The 17,490-nt window shown below is 37.8% G+C and overlaps 1 protein-coding gene across 4 annotated transcripts in view; it reads right to left on the bottom strand.

Annotated features, from left to right (window-relative positions):
* The window catches only part of csmd3b (CUB and Sushi multiple domains 3b), a 404,527-nt gene that overhangs the window by 110,507 nt on the left and 276,530 nt on the right, over positions 1–17,490 (bottom strand). For all 4 annotated transcript variants that reach the window (XM_082522480.1, XM_082522479.1, XM_082522478.1 and 1 more), the window contains 3 exons: positions 15,997–16,118; positions 6,962–7,065; positions 5,926–6,038 (listed from right to left, as the gene is read on the bottom strand). In XM_082522480.1, the coding sequence (XP_082378606.1) occupies positions 5,926–6,038; positions 6,962–7,065; positions 15,997–16,118 (339 nt within the window). The remainder of the gene's footprint in view (positions 1–5,925; positions 6,039–6,961; positions 7,066–15,996; positions 16,119–17,490) is intronic.

The following is a 17,490-nucleotide window of genomic DNA, read 5'->3' on the forward strand; positions in this document are numbered from 1 at the left end:
CCCAATTTTCACTGTTATGCCGATGACACCCAGCTCTACCTTTCTTCTAAACCCAATTCATCCCTCTCACCTACCTCCCTCTCAAACTGTCTTATTGAAATTAGATCCTGGTTCTCCTCCAATTTTCTCAAACTTAACAGTAAGTAAAACTGAAGTTTCACTTGTTGGTACACCATCTATCTTAACCAAATCCCACAGTTTTTCCATTAACATGTTAAGAGTTTGGGTGTCATACTTGATAATACTCTTTCATTCCAGTCTCACATTAATTACATAACCCGGTCTGCTTACTTCCACTTACGTAATATTAACCGACTCCGTCCCTTACTTACTCCCCATGCTGCTGCCATCCTTGTCCATAGTCTTATTACGTCCCGTATTGATTACTGTACCGGTAATTCCCTCCTATTTGGTCTCCCTAAAAGGTCCCTTCATAAACTCCAACTTCTTCAAAATTCTGCAGCTCGGGTCATAACTTGCACTCTGTTAAGAGCTCATATTACCCCAGTTCTTCAGCCGCTTCACTGGTTGTCCATAGAAGCCAGGATAAATTTTAAAATCTTACTTCTAACATACAAGTGTATCCATAAATCTGATCCTTCATATTTGTGTGACCTGCTCCATATCACCACTGTTTCCCGCCCTCTCAGATCATCAGCTGCTATTCAGCTCATGATAAATGTATATATCCACAGAGCAGACAGGAACTCATTGAAACGTTAATGTGAACAATGTCGATAATGTCGCAATGCTGCCTTAAATCAATAGCTGTGACATGCCATAGTTTATAATTGACTGAAAGACTGGTGTAAAGTCAGGCTTAACTTCTAAATGTGGGGGACATAACTGCGTTCTCACTGTCATGCTGCAGGGACTCGCAAAAAGCAGGGTGAGGTTAGGTAAATCATAAAATTTTAGGTTGAACACTTGGTTTAAGGTTAGAGTATAGTAAACTGGAGTAATGGTTAGTGTCAGTCTCCAGGGGTTTATGTAAGTAAATACAACGTCCAATAGTGGTGTGAAGTGATGGGAACTCAGCTGTGTGTGTGAGTTTGTACGTGTGTGTGATTTGTATGCTCTGCAGTAGGAGTGGAGTCAAAGTGTTCCCAGGTCGGTGACCTTGGCTTTAATAATAGATGAATGGTGACAAGAAAAAGAGAGGGACACAGGCAGAGACCACGAGAAAGAGAAAAGCAGAAACACAGAGATAGACAGGGAGGGAATGAGTGCAAAAGAAAAAAAGATGCAGGGCTGGTCATTTGACAGACAACAGAGCAGAGAAGGGGTGTCTGATACAGGAAATGGGAGAAGCAAAAAGAGCAGAAAGGAGGAGAAGCAGGGAAACTAAACAACAGTGCATTAGAGAACAACTGACAGAGAAAATGTTGTGATTTCAAAAAGAAGGGAATGAGAGGATGGTGGATAGATAGATGGCTAATAAGGAAAAATGAGACAGAGGGAAAAGGGGAAGAGAGGGAGAATGTGAGGAGCGAGAGGGGTGAGTGACTTGCTGGTAGAGCTTCGTTGGCTTACTGATGGAGGACCTGTCTGACACACACACACACACACTAACAGAAACCCACATACACGCATTGTTAGTGTGGCTTTACAGAAAGGCTGGAGTTACTGATAATGTTTATATTTCATAGCCAAGGTCTACGGGATATGTCTATGTACTCTACAAACACACACACAGTGTGCCCCTTTTTTTTTCTTTTTTTTTTACATCTCAGGCAAGTACCCACCTTTATATTAAATCTTGTGGGTGATGGAGCCGGCACTCTGAGACAAACACATTTATCTTGTACTGAGAATTGGCGCTTTTCATGGTTTGGGGGTTTGAGCAAAAAAAAGAAAGAAAAAAAAGTAATATTTAAAGTACTTTTTTGTAGGTTTTGACAATCTAAGAATGTCAAACACATTTACATAAGTATGATGTAGATGTAATTAAAGGGGGCACACTTAAAAGTCTAATAACAGTACAGTAGATGTTGAGCAGCAAGCAGTCCTTTCTTACATAATATGCTGAGGATTCTTTAAATTGTACATTTATGCTATTTTTTTAAGCTGAACTATAAAAAGTAAACTTGGCATCACTCCCTGGTAAGCAAACAAAGTGACTAAATAGCTAACATAGTTTAACAAAGACACCCCCCCCCCCCAAAAAAAAAGAAAAAAAGAAAAAAACCCTCAAATATTTAAAGAAAAATCCTTCAAGCTAAAAATTATATCATTTATTAGGCAAATAACAAACTGAATTTGTGTTTTATACCCAAATTTGAGCTCACACACTGGACTTCAATGAGAAGTCCGAAATTAATCAAGCATAACACTCAACCACTAAAACCAATTTTTGTGTTAAGGACTGCAAGTAAATAACTGTAATTTGGCATCTCAATCAAAAAAATAATAACGAGCTTCATTTTTCTTTTTTTTTTCAGCTTTTTAATAAAACAGTAAATTTTAAACTTGATGGATAACAGCATTAATTATATTTTAGCATTAAAAATACTACCTTGATTAAAGAGCTTGTGCACACTGGTGAATTAGCCAATACAGAAACATAAAAATGATTTTGATAATTATGAGGAATTTTAATTGGAGTAGCAGTGTCATAAACCTTACACCGGGTGGTATGGTCCCCACAGCGCACACAGTCTCTTATTGCTTTTCAAAGAACATAAAAGCCAACATAGCTGTGATAAGGTCATTGTGACACAAAATAACAAAACCTGATAACATCAAAATACAAATGCATGGCTTTTGACAGTGAATACGCTCTAACAACACTGCATTGGTCTTCCACGTATTGTGCAGAATAATCTTGCTGTGTACTACTGGGTACAGATTAAGAAAGAAAATCCAGCTCTCATGCCAATGCAATGAAGCAATATTATATGCATGGGTGCATTTAGATGGTGGCTCTCTCCATTAGCTTTTCTATTGATCTCTATGGTGAAATCACTCAGGAGAAATTAATGGGCATATGCACAATTATCATTGAGACAGGAACCTTATGTCCTTCATAAAGGTGATATGATTTCAAGTTAGTTTTTAAACTTTTTAATATTACCTGCGCATTGTATTATTTGCTTAAAAAATTGCCACCAATACATTTGTTATTTGCAGAGTTACTTTAAGAAAGACAGATCTGCAGTATTTCATTATTTTCTATTTTAATCATTTTGATGTTATGTCTTTTTAATCACTGTGTTTTCAGTATATCATTTGAACTACACAATGAAACTCAAGGAGCATAAAGGGCAGAGATATATCAAAACAAGTGTCATTGTCACACCCCTTTTGGAACTTGCTGCATTACCAGACTCAGCACTGTGACCTCATTATGACAATAAATCCGCAGATGATGACACCTAAATGAGGTACACAAAGTTCATTTCTGCAGCAAAGCTCCCCTCTCTATGTTTCATGTACTGTGATCAAATGAAAACTACATCCATCACACAGGAAACTTTGGAAAGGTTAATATTTTTAGTTTGGCAGGAGCTGATTCGACAGAACAGAAAAACACTTTGTTCCTAACTGATATTAAGAAGAAGGTCATGCGTTGCTAGACAAGCATTTATTTTTAAAGCAGACCAATGCATCTACAAAGATGTTCTGTTTGATCAAGATAAGTCATCGCTTAAAGGGATTAACAATGAGACATCTCAAGAAGCCAAACTTTTCAACTTTTTTGGAATTTTGACAGAAATAAAATTTCCACTGCACAGCGTAGTGAAAAATGAAGACAAAACTCCCACAGAAATCTAACCTGATATCATCCCGGGATGTTTGAAGCATCAGGATCATCCTCAGACTATAATACCCTCAAAACTTGGATGATAATGTTGAGAGCTAAGACGCACTCAGACTACTTTTGAAGCCATCCACAAATACACAAGTCATCTGTCGACTGATTTAAGATCCCCTCATTAGGTATTTGTTAGCTTATCAAAACACAAGCTGCTGAGCAGTAAAACCCCTGGGTGTACTGAATGAGTGAGAAATTCTAGGATTTATTGCCAATGAATTTAAATTTCAATTGCAAAATAAACTGTTATTCCTTTGTTCAGTCATACAAGTCAAGATTGAACACATAAGACACATAAGAACCGTTAGTTAGTGCCTAGAAAAGCAAAAATAAAATGCATTTAAAATTAAGTGGAAACCTATAAGAACATTCTTCAACTTGTACATTAACGACATCTGTAAAGTGTCCAAAGTATTAAAAATGGTTCTCTTTGCTGACGATACAAACATTTTTTGCTCTGGTGATGATCTGCAGAATTTATTGGAGGATATGACTAATGAAATAAGTAAAGTAAAGTTCTGGCTTGATAAAAACAAATTATCATTAAATTTGAATAAATCTAAACTTATGTTATTTGGAAATAGTAGTTTAAATACAAATGCAAAGATTCAAATAAATGGTGTTGATATTGAAAGAGTCAGTGAAAATAAATTTCTGGGGGTAATAATAGATGAAAAACTTAACTGGAGAGCTCACGTAAGATATATTCATTCCAAAGTATCACGAAGCATTGCAGTACTAAACAAGGCAAAACAGGTATTCGACAGAACATCACTTCATATTCTCTACTGTTCACTGGTTTCACCATACTTAAGCTATTGTGCAGAGGTCTGGGGCAATAACTATAAAACCACATTACATTCACTTTTTACTCTTCAAAAGAAAGCAATTCGAATCATCCACAATGCAGGTTATAGGGAACATACAAACTCACTATTTTTGCAGTCTGAAATATTGAAAATTGACGATATAGTGAAATTCCAAACAGCACAAATTCTATTCAAAGCAAAAAATAAAGAACTGCCAGGTAATATTCAGAGTATGTTTTTTTTGAAAGAAGGAAGTTATAATTTAAGGGGTTTTTGTAACTTCAAAACAATGAAGGTACGTACTACAAGAAAAGGCTTTTGTGTTTCTGTTCAAGGAGTGAAACTATGGAACAAACTGAATATGGAATTAAAGCAATGTCCAAACATAAAACTGTTCAAAAAGAGTTATAAAAATATGATCTTCTCGATCTATAAAGAAAAGGAAAATATTTAAATTAAGTGAATGTCTCTATTTAAAAACAAACAAACAAAAAATTCATGATGTGATATTATAGTATATAGTATATCAGAAATCTGTTCACTATTTTTATTACAAATTATATCAGTAAGGAAGCTGACTAAATATTCACTGATAATTTATGGGACAGGGGTGGGATTAAATAAGTGTATACTTCTTCCCACTCCCTTTCAACATGTAAATTAATCAGAATGTTTTTTTGTATGTAATTTGTATAGTATATTTTTTTTCCTCTCATTTCTTTTCTAAATGTACTTGTATATTGTTCACATGTTGAAATAAATTACCAATCAATCAATCAATCAAAAACAAAATCCAAGTACATTAGATGTGTATATCAAATAAGTAGAATCAGACAGATATAGACAGGTAATCTAACAGTAATAGAGTCGATGCAAGTGATGAGATATCAAAATTACTTGCAAAGTCACACTGTGTTACATGCAACATATCCAATGCAAAATGCTATTGAGCCATAAAAAGAGCAATGCCAGGGCAAAATGTACAACCCACAGATTTATAATGGTTACTAGTTTATCAACTTGATATCATCTTCATATTTTTTTAATGTGACCAACAACATGTGATTAAAAAGGGTGCCACCCTGTGTTTTACTGTTTGATGTGGAGCAGGTGTGCTCAACATTACCAATATAAAATAAATCGGTAAAAACTGAGGGTTTTTTTGCCATCTCATCCTTGGTATACAAACACATAGTCTGACAAGTTTGAAAATGTCTTCACAAGTTATTTAAAGGCATCTAATTCACACAATTTCCTTCTCTTTTTCTCTCCTACAAAAACAAACACATGCTCATTACTTACCTTTATAGTTGATTTTAAAGCCAATAGAGCCGACACTCTCATCTGACTGTAGGTGGAGCCACATCTGGTGAGTCATGCTGACTATCAGGTCAGGAACAAAGCTACCTGATAGGCTGGAGCACAAAACGCACTGCTATTAAATCACTGTCACCATAATTACTACTATAAAAAAGTATCATTTTCATCATTGCAATCATAGCTATAATCAAATTCTCAAGTGATTCTCTGAACAAATTGCTGGAACATACTGCACTGGAGCTCAGTGCTTTGCTTTGGTTTTGCAGAATCCTGCCTGAGTATGGCAAATTGCTTTGAGTACTCTGATGCTATGCAACCTTTTTTCAGAGTGCCAGTCCTGTTTATAATCAAAAGCTAACAGTGACCATCTACAAAGTGAACCACAATCACCCACTTTGTAAAAGGTCTGGCACTGTTATCTTTGTGGGCACTACATTTTACAAATTCAAGAACAGTGGTAGATAATGCTGATTTCTGTTATATAATCAAATTATTTTATGCCAAAGAGATAGACCTTTCTGAGTTAGGTGGACGCTGACGCTTTGCATCAAGCCCAGAATAAAAAATGACAAAGCAAAAGACAAAAAGTACCTTTCTCATTGATTATTCTCATAGAGCACTGCTGCTTATCTGCACAGCTGGTCTCTGTATCGCTACATATCAGTGACATTTACTTATAATATAGATATATTGTAGAAAGATTTCAAAGATGTTTTATCTTTAGCTAGTAAAATGGGAACTAGGTGCAGTGATTTATTGAAACATGTGCAAACATACATGGGAATGCAGTACACAAGGTACAAACAGAAAGCAAATATTTGGCATGAGCAACTTTATTGCTCAGCAAAGCCTGAACTGTCTTAGCCAAGCTTTCATGTAATTTCTTCAGGGATAGCTTCAGAAAGCCTGGACGACCACTGTTCACTTAAAATTACAAAAAAGTACTGTAATATACACTGATCTCTGGATATGTCGAAAGCAAGTGCAAAAGTATGTCAGTTTATAGTATAATACTTACACCTGTAGAATAGTCGTAGGATCTCCTACCTCCCCTCCATCTCCAATAGTTAGCGTATCATAGGCAATCTCTAAGTCAAACTCTTCAAAGTTGATCTGGATGACCTAAAGTTGACATGCATGAAAAAAACAAGCATATTCACATTCATGTGAGTTATTATTCCAACACAAGTCAAGCAGTAATATATAACTTTATTTTTTAAAATCAGGGCTACTCAATCAACAATAAGAAGAAGAAAAAGAAGCAAAGTTCAGAAATCTCAGCACCCAGTAAGGAACGTGGTTATTGATTCCAGTTTGGAGGTCATCGCACTGAGCTGTGTTTCCTAAAATTTCAGTTTTATACCAGAAAAACCTTTGGCTCAAAAAATTCCACAATCATTTTGAAAATGGTGGATTTGATCTTGATCTGGTTATAATTGCATTAAAAAATATAATCTACACTCTTGTAGTCCTAAAACTAGCGTGAGCTCAATCATGTTGCAAAAGGTTACATATTGTATCTTGTCATGTTAAGACTTTTACCTGTGATGACATTAAAGTCATCTCAGTCTCTGAGTTATACCTGAGCATACTGTACATGAATCATTAGAATTCATTCATGCATCACACAATGAGGCATGATTTCATTCAGTATCGCACAATGAGGAGGGAAGACTGCAAGTAACACCTCTGCTGTACACTTGAAGCAGTGAGTAGCAGCACACAGCTCAAAACTCTGATCGGGAATTATTAAACCAACACTTTCTGTTTCATCTAAGACCAGAGAGAAGCACATTTGGCAAAAGAGAAGAGAGAATGGAGGGAGGGTTGATAGAGAGAATGAAGAAGATGGAGGCAGATGGAAGAGGAGAGGACAGAGGAAGAGAGGAAATGGGGGTAATAATGAGCACATCTTTGATGCTAGCAAAGTACAGTGGTGGAATATTTCAAACTAAAATTCTGACTTGACCCTCAGGGGAAGACTGAAACCTCAGTCTGCCTCCGCCCTGCTCTTCTTCTCTCCTTATGAGGAATTTCCAGATTTCCAGAATGAATATTCTGCTGGAGCACTTCAAAGGCAACCAAATGCATCGCACAGATCTTATTTTCCTGTATGCTGGTATATTAGCACTAAGCATATTTGCATGCATATTGGCACGCTCAACAACTCTGTATATTTATTACGTTTAGCTAAGACGTCAATACAGTTCTCTTTTTCCCTTCACTACACAATTTAAGCACCAGAAACATGACACCACTACTGTGCATGCTGAATGGATACAGTTCATTTTTTATGCAACTTTAGCCTATGAATTTATGAAAAGGGAGAGAGCATAAACAGTGGCTATTCCTTTAGTGTCACCTGATTTGTTTTAGTTTATGGGGTTCATTTTTTTGCCATTTAATACTTGCTTTACCTCTTCTGCCACAAGCAAGTAAAGTTATCTTTTGACTGACAACAACTAATGTAGACATACCCAAATATACCAAAAAAACTGGGAAAGCATAACAGCACCATCACCCGATTTCACCGGAAATGGAATAAACAAGAGTGTATACAAAGATGAAGCAACAATCTGCCCACTGCTCAAGGTGCTGACTCAGTCTTATCAGTATGTGAGGCAGCAGATTGGATTAAAGCATTACCTACAAACCTGTTAAAATCTCTCTGGAAAGCATGCACACAGACACACGGAAACAGACAGGCACAGGCTTTGTGGAGATTACTGTATCTATTGCTCTGATTACACAGTTGCCATATTCACACACACTTATCGCTGTATTCTCATGAACTCAAAGCAGGTTCTCAGCACAGCAGCAAATCTGAGAAGTAACAGCCGCATTTATAAGACTGTTTTTACAGATTTTATAGAAAGACAACATCAGATCGTGCTTTTACAAGGATAATCATGATGATCACAATACTTAAAAGTCACGTTGTGCACTTTTAACATCGCAAATGGTTGCTGACATAGCTGAATGACTTTCCATAAGTGAAACACTGTTCAAGAGCTTACAAACTTTATGGAAAAAGGTTTTTTATTTCCTTTTTCCTTTGCACCTGCAATAACGTGTGGATGCCATTCTAGTGCAGTGTTGAAAGTATAGAGGATGGGCACTGGAGACGATTAATTTGACAGCGGGTCTATCAAATGCAAATGGTGGAAAAATAATGGAAGCGCTTCATAGATATATTTTGAGTTAAATGATCAGAGATTACCAAAAGCTTTCCACAGCAGGTTTGAGATAAAAAGGAAAAATCTTGAAACTTACTAGGCACAGCAAAGAAACACATCCAAATGTGCATAGAGAATTCAAAGTGAGTGGGTTTCACTTGTTCAGTGCATGCCAGAAAGAAGTGAAAATGAAATCGTGGTTGCAGTGCTCCACACACAACATTCACAGATTGATAGCTCATGAAGTAAGCTGGGAGCAGTCATTACTGTATTGTCTTTCACGCTATATTTCTGTGTGTGTGTGCCTCCAATTTTTATAGTGCTTACAGTCAAAAAAAGTGAATGATGAGACTATACTACCAAATAATTGGTATAGTGAGTGGGTTTAAACAATCCTTCTATCCCAAGTAGGTGAAATAACTATGAATCGGGCCAACAAGCAGATACAAAAAGTTTGAAGGCTGAGGACAACAAGGGCATCGATATGCAGAAACACTAGAAATGATGCCTTTTGCTTAGTTTGCTGTAGGTAACAAAGCTTTGCTTCTGAAAATACCTCATTCTGAAATGGACTCTATAAGGAGTATTCCATTAGAGTTGTTCTGTCTTGTTGTATATGTCCTTTACAGAATGTCCTAATGACACATCAGCACAGTTCACACAGCATTAAACACAGCTAAGCCATAAGCACATTGCACTGAATCCATGCATGCACTTACGTTTATGCATCTATGAATGCTGCACTGAAGTCGGCTTCGACTGGAACCTCATTAGTGGGAATGTGAGGGTCAGTGTTTATGTGTGTGTTCCTTTTTACATTTAGTGTGCTCAGTTTGTGTTTATGATAGATGAAGCTGAAAACTCCACATATTTCCCCTCTCTTCTAATTGGTTGGTGTTCATGCAAACATCCATCTCTCTGTCGATCTCTTTTCACTAGCTATCTCTCCCGCTTTTCTCTTTCTCTCTCTCTCTACCACCCTCTCTATCTCTCTCTAATTGGCTGCTGCATGTCTTCCTTCTATCCGTCTATGGCCTCTAGCCAATGAGGCGACAGAATTGGATTTCTGCTTGATAAAGCACTTCCTTTGGTTGTCGTGGAGACAATGAGGTGAGCGAAGCTCCTCCCTACTTATACCATAAAAGATCTTAAGATACTTTGAAGATATAGTTACACTAGGAATATGTGAAACACCTGGTGAGTGACACAGCCGGTGATGTAAAGCGGGCATTGACAGGGCTGGGGGATAAAAGATTGTCTGTGACAGCATTACCATAAACCCCGATCAACACGCTCCCCTTGAATGTGCTTCTCCAGTATAAATCGTGCCATTGTGATGAGACCTGGGATGCAGCTGATGAAGACTGATGGTTAAAGTCCGAGACTACTCAGTGTTTTGCCCCTTACTTATACTTTTTTCAGCTTGGACTGCCAGGTGCATCCTTTCCAGATACCAACTCTGAACAGGAACTAGTGGGAAAGGCTGTGCCTGCCCCTCACTGTTGCTATGCAACTACTGAACTATAGAAAGCATTAGAATCACTGTTCTCCTATGATAAATGTTTAACATTTTTAACCTGAGCCCTTAAAAGTGCTATGCTGTTCATCCCGTCAGGAAGATGCAGAAGCATACCATTTCTTTAATGACAGAAAACCAGTGGAGTGTTTTCTTTTTCTCTTTGCCTACTAGCTTCAGTGTATGTCTGATTTTTTCTTAAGCCTGCAGGGCATTTCTGAATTTAATGCCTACAGTATTAATGGAAAATCTACCTAAAACAATTCCTTCCTGTCTTTGAATTGAATGCCCTTGCATGCACTACCTTTGTGTTTATCATAGGGGTGCTAACTAAATATTCATCATCGCAGCGCTGCAGTAGTCATCTTGTATCCATGTGTTATGCATTAGACTGTGCATGCAAATGTGAATCGGGCCACAGAAACCTAGCACACACTTTATAATGTAAAAGGCTACTGTTTTAGGTGTGTGTCCAGCTGTCATGAAAAGACTAAAAGATAGCTAAGCACCTACAGTATGTAAAGACTTTTATCCAATCTCCTGTATCATGACCAAACGATAGTAAGAAAGAAGTGTTTTGATTTGCTCATATCGCAGAACATGGAAATTCAAGGAGAAGGAGAAACCAAATGATGGAGAAAATACAGAAAAGGAGAAGAGAAGAGAAGAGAAGAGAAGAGAAGAGAAGAGAAGAGAAGAGAAGAGAAGAGAAGAGAAGAGAAGAAGTGAAGTGAAGTCTAGTAATGGGCATGCTGTCCTACCATCCCCAAGGTTAAATGAGAACAGGAGAGAATGAATTGGCTCTAAAGGCTCATTCTGCCAAAACTAAATGAAGCAATAACATCAGAGAGCTATAGAACCCCATTAACACTTAACCTGAGAGAGAGAGGGTGGTGTATAGGCAGAGAAGGATGGAGGGAATGGGGCTTGCAAAGATCGGGAGAGAAGAAGAGTGGGAGAGCTTTGGAAACTATGTCTCTTTAAATTCAGAGTATGAGAAGGCACCTCTGTGAGAATCTGTGTGAATTTGCGCAATGGAGAAAGAGATAGGAGGGAAACAGTGAAAAACAGATTTTTCCCCTCAAGTGCTCTCCTCACTCGCTGTATTCTCTCTTTCTCAGTAGTAATTTGATGGTTTCAGCTTGAGCTCTTTAATGAAGAATCTGGGTAATTCTGAGGACAGTGCCTCTGGGAGTCAAGGAGGAGGAGAGTGGGCAGTGTAAAAAAGAGACAAAGAGAAGGAAGAGGCAGGATGAATGAGAGAAAGAGTACAAGTTGAAACAGGCAGAGATGTATAGAAGTAATAAAAAAAAAAAAAAGATCTTCTTGCTGTAGAGACAGGACTATTCCCTTGTTTGGAACGTGTTATGCAGGCTACACCCTCTTGCTCTTGTGATTCTCAGACTGCCTCTCTTTTAAGGAGTTTGGGGTTCTTTTGTTGCCTTCCCTCATACTGAGATCAACCTACTACTGTCCTGTTTGCTAAGTTGCCCCTCGTTGCCACATCAGCTCCCTAATTGAGAACAGATTTTTACTGCCAGTACACCAGATCATCACTGCTTCCATTCTGTCACAGTCATTTTTGCCCATTACCTGTTGTTTACCTGCCAGTTCCCAACTGTGCACTTGCCTCTGCCACCTGCCCAACATATGTAAGCCTGCTTTTGGACTGGTAAATTACCTTTTACTCAACGAGATGCTTCTCTGGATCTGCAATTTCCTGTTGTCACTAAACATCTGAAGCATGCAGAATGTGAATTCCTAAACCAACGGGAACTTATAAACACTAACTGAAATGTGCTCAACACCAACTGTGAGTGCAGCCTTAACTAGAGAAAGTGACTGCAGTAATTGCAGATCAATATCCTGTGCACTGTGGTAGTGTGTTTTACTTATTGTATTTTTTAACATAATGTTTAAAGTAGATTATTACCAACTTTCTTGACAGTGAGATACAGTATACACCCTTTTTTTGTGAAATACCAAAACATTATATTATAATATCTAAATCCAATAGTCAAGATGTGATTGAAGCAGAGACTTTCAGCTTTAATGGCCAAATGATATAATAATAATAATTATTATTATTCCATGACAAATTAAGCAGATAAAATATCTGAAGTTGAACTTGTATCTGTAGCTTTACACTGGAAGTCTTCGAACGAGCTCCAAAAAGATTTGGGGCCAAACAAACCCATCAGAGACAAAGGAAAAAAATGTAAGAAGTGGCCAAATTAACAGTCTAGTACATTTCTACAAAGAAGAAGTGCACCTGCCCATTCAGCAACATTCAAATCCCTGAAAGACCACAGAAGGCAACTAAAGTCAATGACTGTAGAATTCTCTAAGCCTGTCCTGGGCTGAAACCACCTCCCCCCAAAAACAACTTTAGACATGTGAAACCAAGATCACTCTGTAAACTGCATCTATGATTATAAAAAGAAAAAAATGGTGGAGAAGGAATGAAAACGCTAATAACAGAAACCACACAACAATACATGTCAAACATGGTGGAGGCTACATTATAGTATGGGCTTGCATAGCTGCTAATGATACATGCTACACTCTCTACTCTGATTCAGCCAAAATCTGCTGAACGGTCCAGACAGCGTTCCACAGTACTGACTCAAGAGCTTTCAAGGAAGAAGCTCTTGGGCTGATCTCAACCCGATAAAGCATGCTTTTCGGTTCTTAAATACAAAACTGAAGGCAGAGAGACCCACAGGCCCCATAAACCATAAGCAGCAGTGGAAGATTGCTGCAGTAAAGGTCTAGAAGAGCATCTTAGAGGAGGAAACATCACATTTGGTGAAGTTCATGGGCTGTAGGCTTCACACAGCCACTGACTAGCAATGATTTTAATCCAAGTATTAAAATAATCCTTATATTTTAAATTTTGCTAGTTTCTCCAATTAATTTTGAGCCTCTGAAAATAGGGGGCAATGTCTAATTTTGTAAGAACCCTTAAATTGAAGCCTGCTTTTATTTGGCAAAACAAATCTTCTAGACCTTGTTGTATTTTTAAAAAAATTCTAAATGCCTTTGAAATTGATCTACCGGATTAACCGATGCTATTATTTTTGTTTTTATTTTCAAAACATACTTCAGAGCGGTGACAATGAAAAGCAATGACAGTTATCTGATAGCATTAAAAAAAGTTTGACAAGATATTAATCCACAACCGAGAGTTTTTTTCATATTAATAATTTGAATCCTATTAGCTTTACATGTCCACACAATTCACCAAGGCAGATGAAAAATAAATGAAGGTGAGAGAAGAGTTGTGGGCAGACAAGGATTTGTCAGTCTTTGCCAGGCCGATTTCTTTCTCTCTGGCTTTGCTATCTGGACCTAACAAGTCTCTACTGTATGTACTGTATTAGACAAATTCAAAGACAGGTAGGACCTGTGGTTGTATAAAGAAATATATATATATAAAGAAATATAACCTTAGATTTCAAAAACTATGGATAACTGGTAGACTGCAATATGAGGAAGTCAATTTCAGGCTCAGTTCATGTTTTAAAGTTGTTTTTGGGATGAGATACCAGCAGTTTGTACTATGATCTGAAGGCTCTTCAGCTTTAGAATCATTTAAATTGCTCTGCTATGCAGTATTGTTATACAGTATTTACCTATAATATTTAATATTCCTTGGGGCAAAAGGAAAACTTTTTTTTTTACCAGGAATGTGGTCTGTGTGGTATACGTCTCGATGCACAAACAAACATTGGGTTTGTTCTGAATGGATGTCTGTCTCTTCATGGCACGTACTGTATAAATATATAATCCCCTGAAGACCTCTGGTGTGATGTAGTGTCATAAAAAAAACATGTGTACCTTGTGGTTCTGTGTGGTCTGTGATTCAGTATGGCATATAGCAGATATGATGTAGTGGGATAAAAGACGTCATACATGTTTAGGATGGTGCATGGCTTGTATGTGATGTGGCGTGGAACACTACAATACATTACGAGGCACGGCCTGTGAAGTCCTTTGAGATAAAGGGCTACAAAATGTTTTTCTGCTTCATCTCGTCTTCATTTAGGTTTATGTGTTTGGCAATATCCATTATCATTTATCAGACAATAGATATACAGTAATTTTCACCCCTCTAACATGTGTCGCACATTTACACACACACACCTGAAACACAAAGGGTCCAAATGGCCTTAGTGTTGTAGCCTTCAACTGTCACCTACACAGTATAGCCTTCAACAGAGAATGTATTGCTTTAGACCATAAACCAGAGGCCTTGGGCAGTGACAGAGAGCACTGTGTGTGAGAGCAGGGGGGAGAGAGAGAGACAGAAAGGTTCTGAGCACCAACAAAGTGACTGCGTGTGTGTGTGTGTGTGTGTGTCCGTCTCAAAAACAATATGCAGTGTGTGTTTGAGCAGTTATATATGTAAGTGTGTGTGTGCACACGCTTGTATGTGTTTGTTCGTCCCTATTGTGCTGACGCAGGTGTTGCCATTGACGACAGAGTGGTCACAACAGAGCCCCGAGTCGAATAAGGGTGCATGTCTGAATACCAATCAGATTTCTCGTGGGACATAAAGCGGCCAATGGCAGATATCCATCTAACCTCCAACCTATCGTCTGCCCCTTTGCGGGATTAACCAATCACACAGAATCAAATGCGGACATGCTTTGACTGGCATATAATTTACAACACCTCCTACGTGAATTATTATCAACCCATTTCAATTATGCAAAAATGCTTCTTAACCAACTTTGTAAATGCTTGTAAGAACTGCTGATTTATATCAATTAAAATTAAAGCGAATGCATGAAATTCAAATGGAGCGAAACCTTCAAGCTGGTTCAGGAAGGAAACTTGGGCTGTGCTGCTAGGCTGCAATACTCCACATACTTCTGCATAGCGCTAATTCTTTACAGCAAGGCAGAATTTCAGCTCACATGCACTTATCACTCCTGGCTGTGTTGGTGCTTCTGTTGCTTGTTTAACATTTCATAAGCCCCCATTACACCAAACCTGGAGGTTTCAAGTTCCACTTTTGTAACTTGACGGGTTTTCCCCAATTTTAGCTTGGGTATGCAGAGAGAAAAACAGCATCAATACTAAGTATTGCTTCTTCACATAATAATAATGTATTGCAAGTGTGCTTGCTGATTTAAACTGCTTTATAATGAACTCTACAATTAGAAAGTAGGAACTATTTTACTTATTACTTGTTCTATAACTACATGTACAGGCAATATGTCTCTATGGTTAAAGTGAGTTTGTGTATTACCAGTGATGCACTTTGATATATGTGTTTTGGAATTAATTGATCTCTCTTCACACTAAATTTGAATTTGAGAATTTGACAGCGATAGAATCAAAATGAAGACTTACCTTATTGGGATTTGAGGCAGTAATTATCCACACACACTGTGCATTGTTCTCATATTGAATTGGGAAGTTGGGAGATGAAAAGGTTCCTGATGGCCCCTGAAGATTACTGCCACAAGTCTTCACTGTGGAGAGAAAACAAAGCAAAACAAAATAAAACATAATGTCATTGTTTTAAAAGCAACCGAAGCATTAATATTGGTTTTAGCAACAGTAATTGTAGGCTGTTGAGTCACCACACAACAAAAGAGTGACAATTAGCTTTATAATTAAACCATTTAGGTGATGTTTAGCCAGACATATTCAGGATACAGCCTGCAGCAAAAGTGTAACAACTGTGGGTAACAGCTCAAGTTTAGAGGAGAACAATTAAAGTGGATTTAGCACAGCTGAGAGATGCAAGGAAGAAGTACTGTGACAGAAAGGAAAGAGAAGAACAGAAAGGGGAAAGAAGAAATGAGTCAAGTGCAGACAGGTACAGAAAGAGGAACAGAAGGTCACATAGATGGTATTGATATTGCCAGCAACATCTCTCTGGATAACAGTGCTTAATTGGAAGCTATTGGGTGTGAAATACCACAGGATTAGCTAGAACTGTAGTATTGAGTGACAGATACATTCACCTGCAATTTGCTGAAAGTCAACAACTTCGCTTTACTACAGGTGTTATAATTACAGTCTGTCTTAAAAAAACAGAAACTAAAAAAAAAAAGAGGTGAAAAAAGTCAACCAGAGGTATGAAAGTGTAAAGTGGAGATTCTCTCTGCTGAGCCATAGAAATTTACTTCTTATTTTAGTCAGTGCCTGTGCTGGAACCCCTTACAAACTCAAACACTAATGCTGAAGTTACACTTAGTGAAGTGTTGAAAATGACACATGCTAGGTGTTCGATAAACCCACTAAGCCTTTATTAGGCTTTGTGTTCTGACTAGATGTGATAGAGAACCTGCCTGTCTGTCCTTGGGTCGTCCTGTTAGAATTGGGAGGTAATTTTCTGGTTGGTTTGAAGCACCGTTTGTTCCATAATTAGTTTGTTCAGTGGCAGGCCATAAGAATACGTACAGTTAACAGCCACACAAACACAAACACACACACGCACACACGTGCTCACAAACCCCTAAAACAAAAGAATAAGCATCAACGCTTAAATGTGACGGTCTCATTTTAGAAGCGGGCGACAAATGTACGTATTCAGTCGAGCTTATATTGACACGCACTGCACAAGAGACAAATGCACCTAGCATTGCAAAATAATTGAGTATATATATAGATAATATAGATCCTTACAAATGGAAACTTTCAAATACTCTCAGACAAAAGCCCACTCCCGACTTTAACTCGGTGGTCAGAATGAAGGAAAGGGACAAATAAAAGAATAAGAGCCACAACATGTTTGTCTACGGGTCTTTTTGTGCTTGTGTGTGTGTGTGTGTGTGTGTAATGGACTGCAACCGTGAAGTGCTGTAAGAGAGTGTCAGAACAAGTACAACACCCCTT

This window comes from Aulonocara stuartgranti (assembly GCF_965226115.1).
Source record: "Aulonocara stuartgranti genome assembly, chromosome: 22".
Lineage (NCBI taxonomy): Eukaryota > Metazoa > Chordata > Actinopteri > Cichliformes > Cichlidae > Aulonocara > Aulonocara stuartgranti.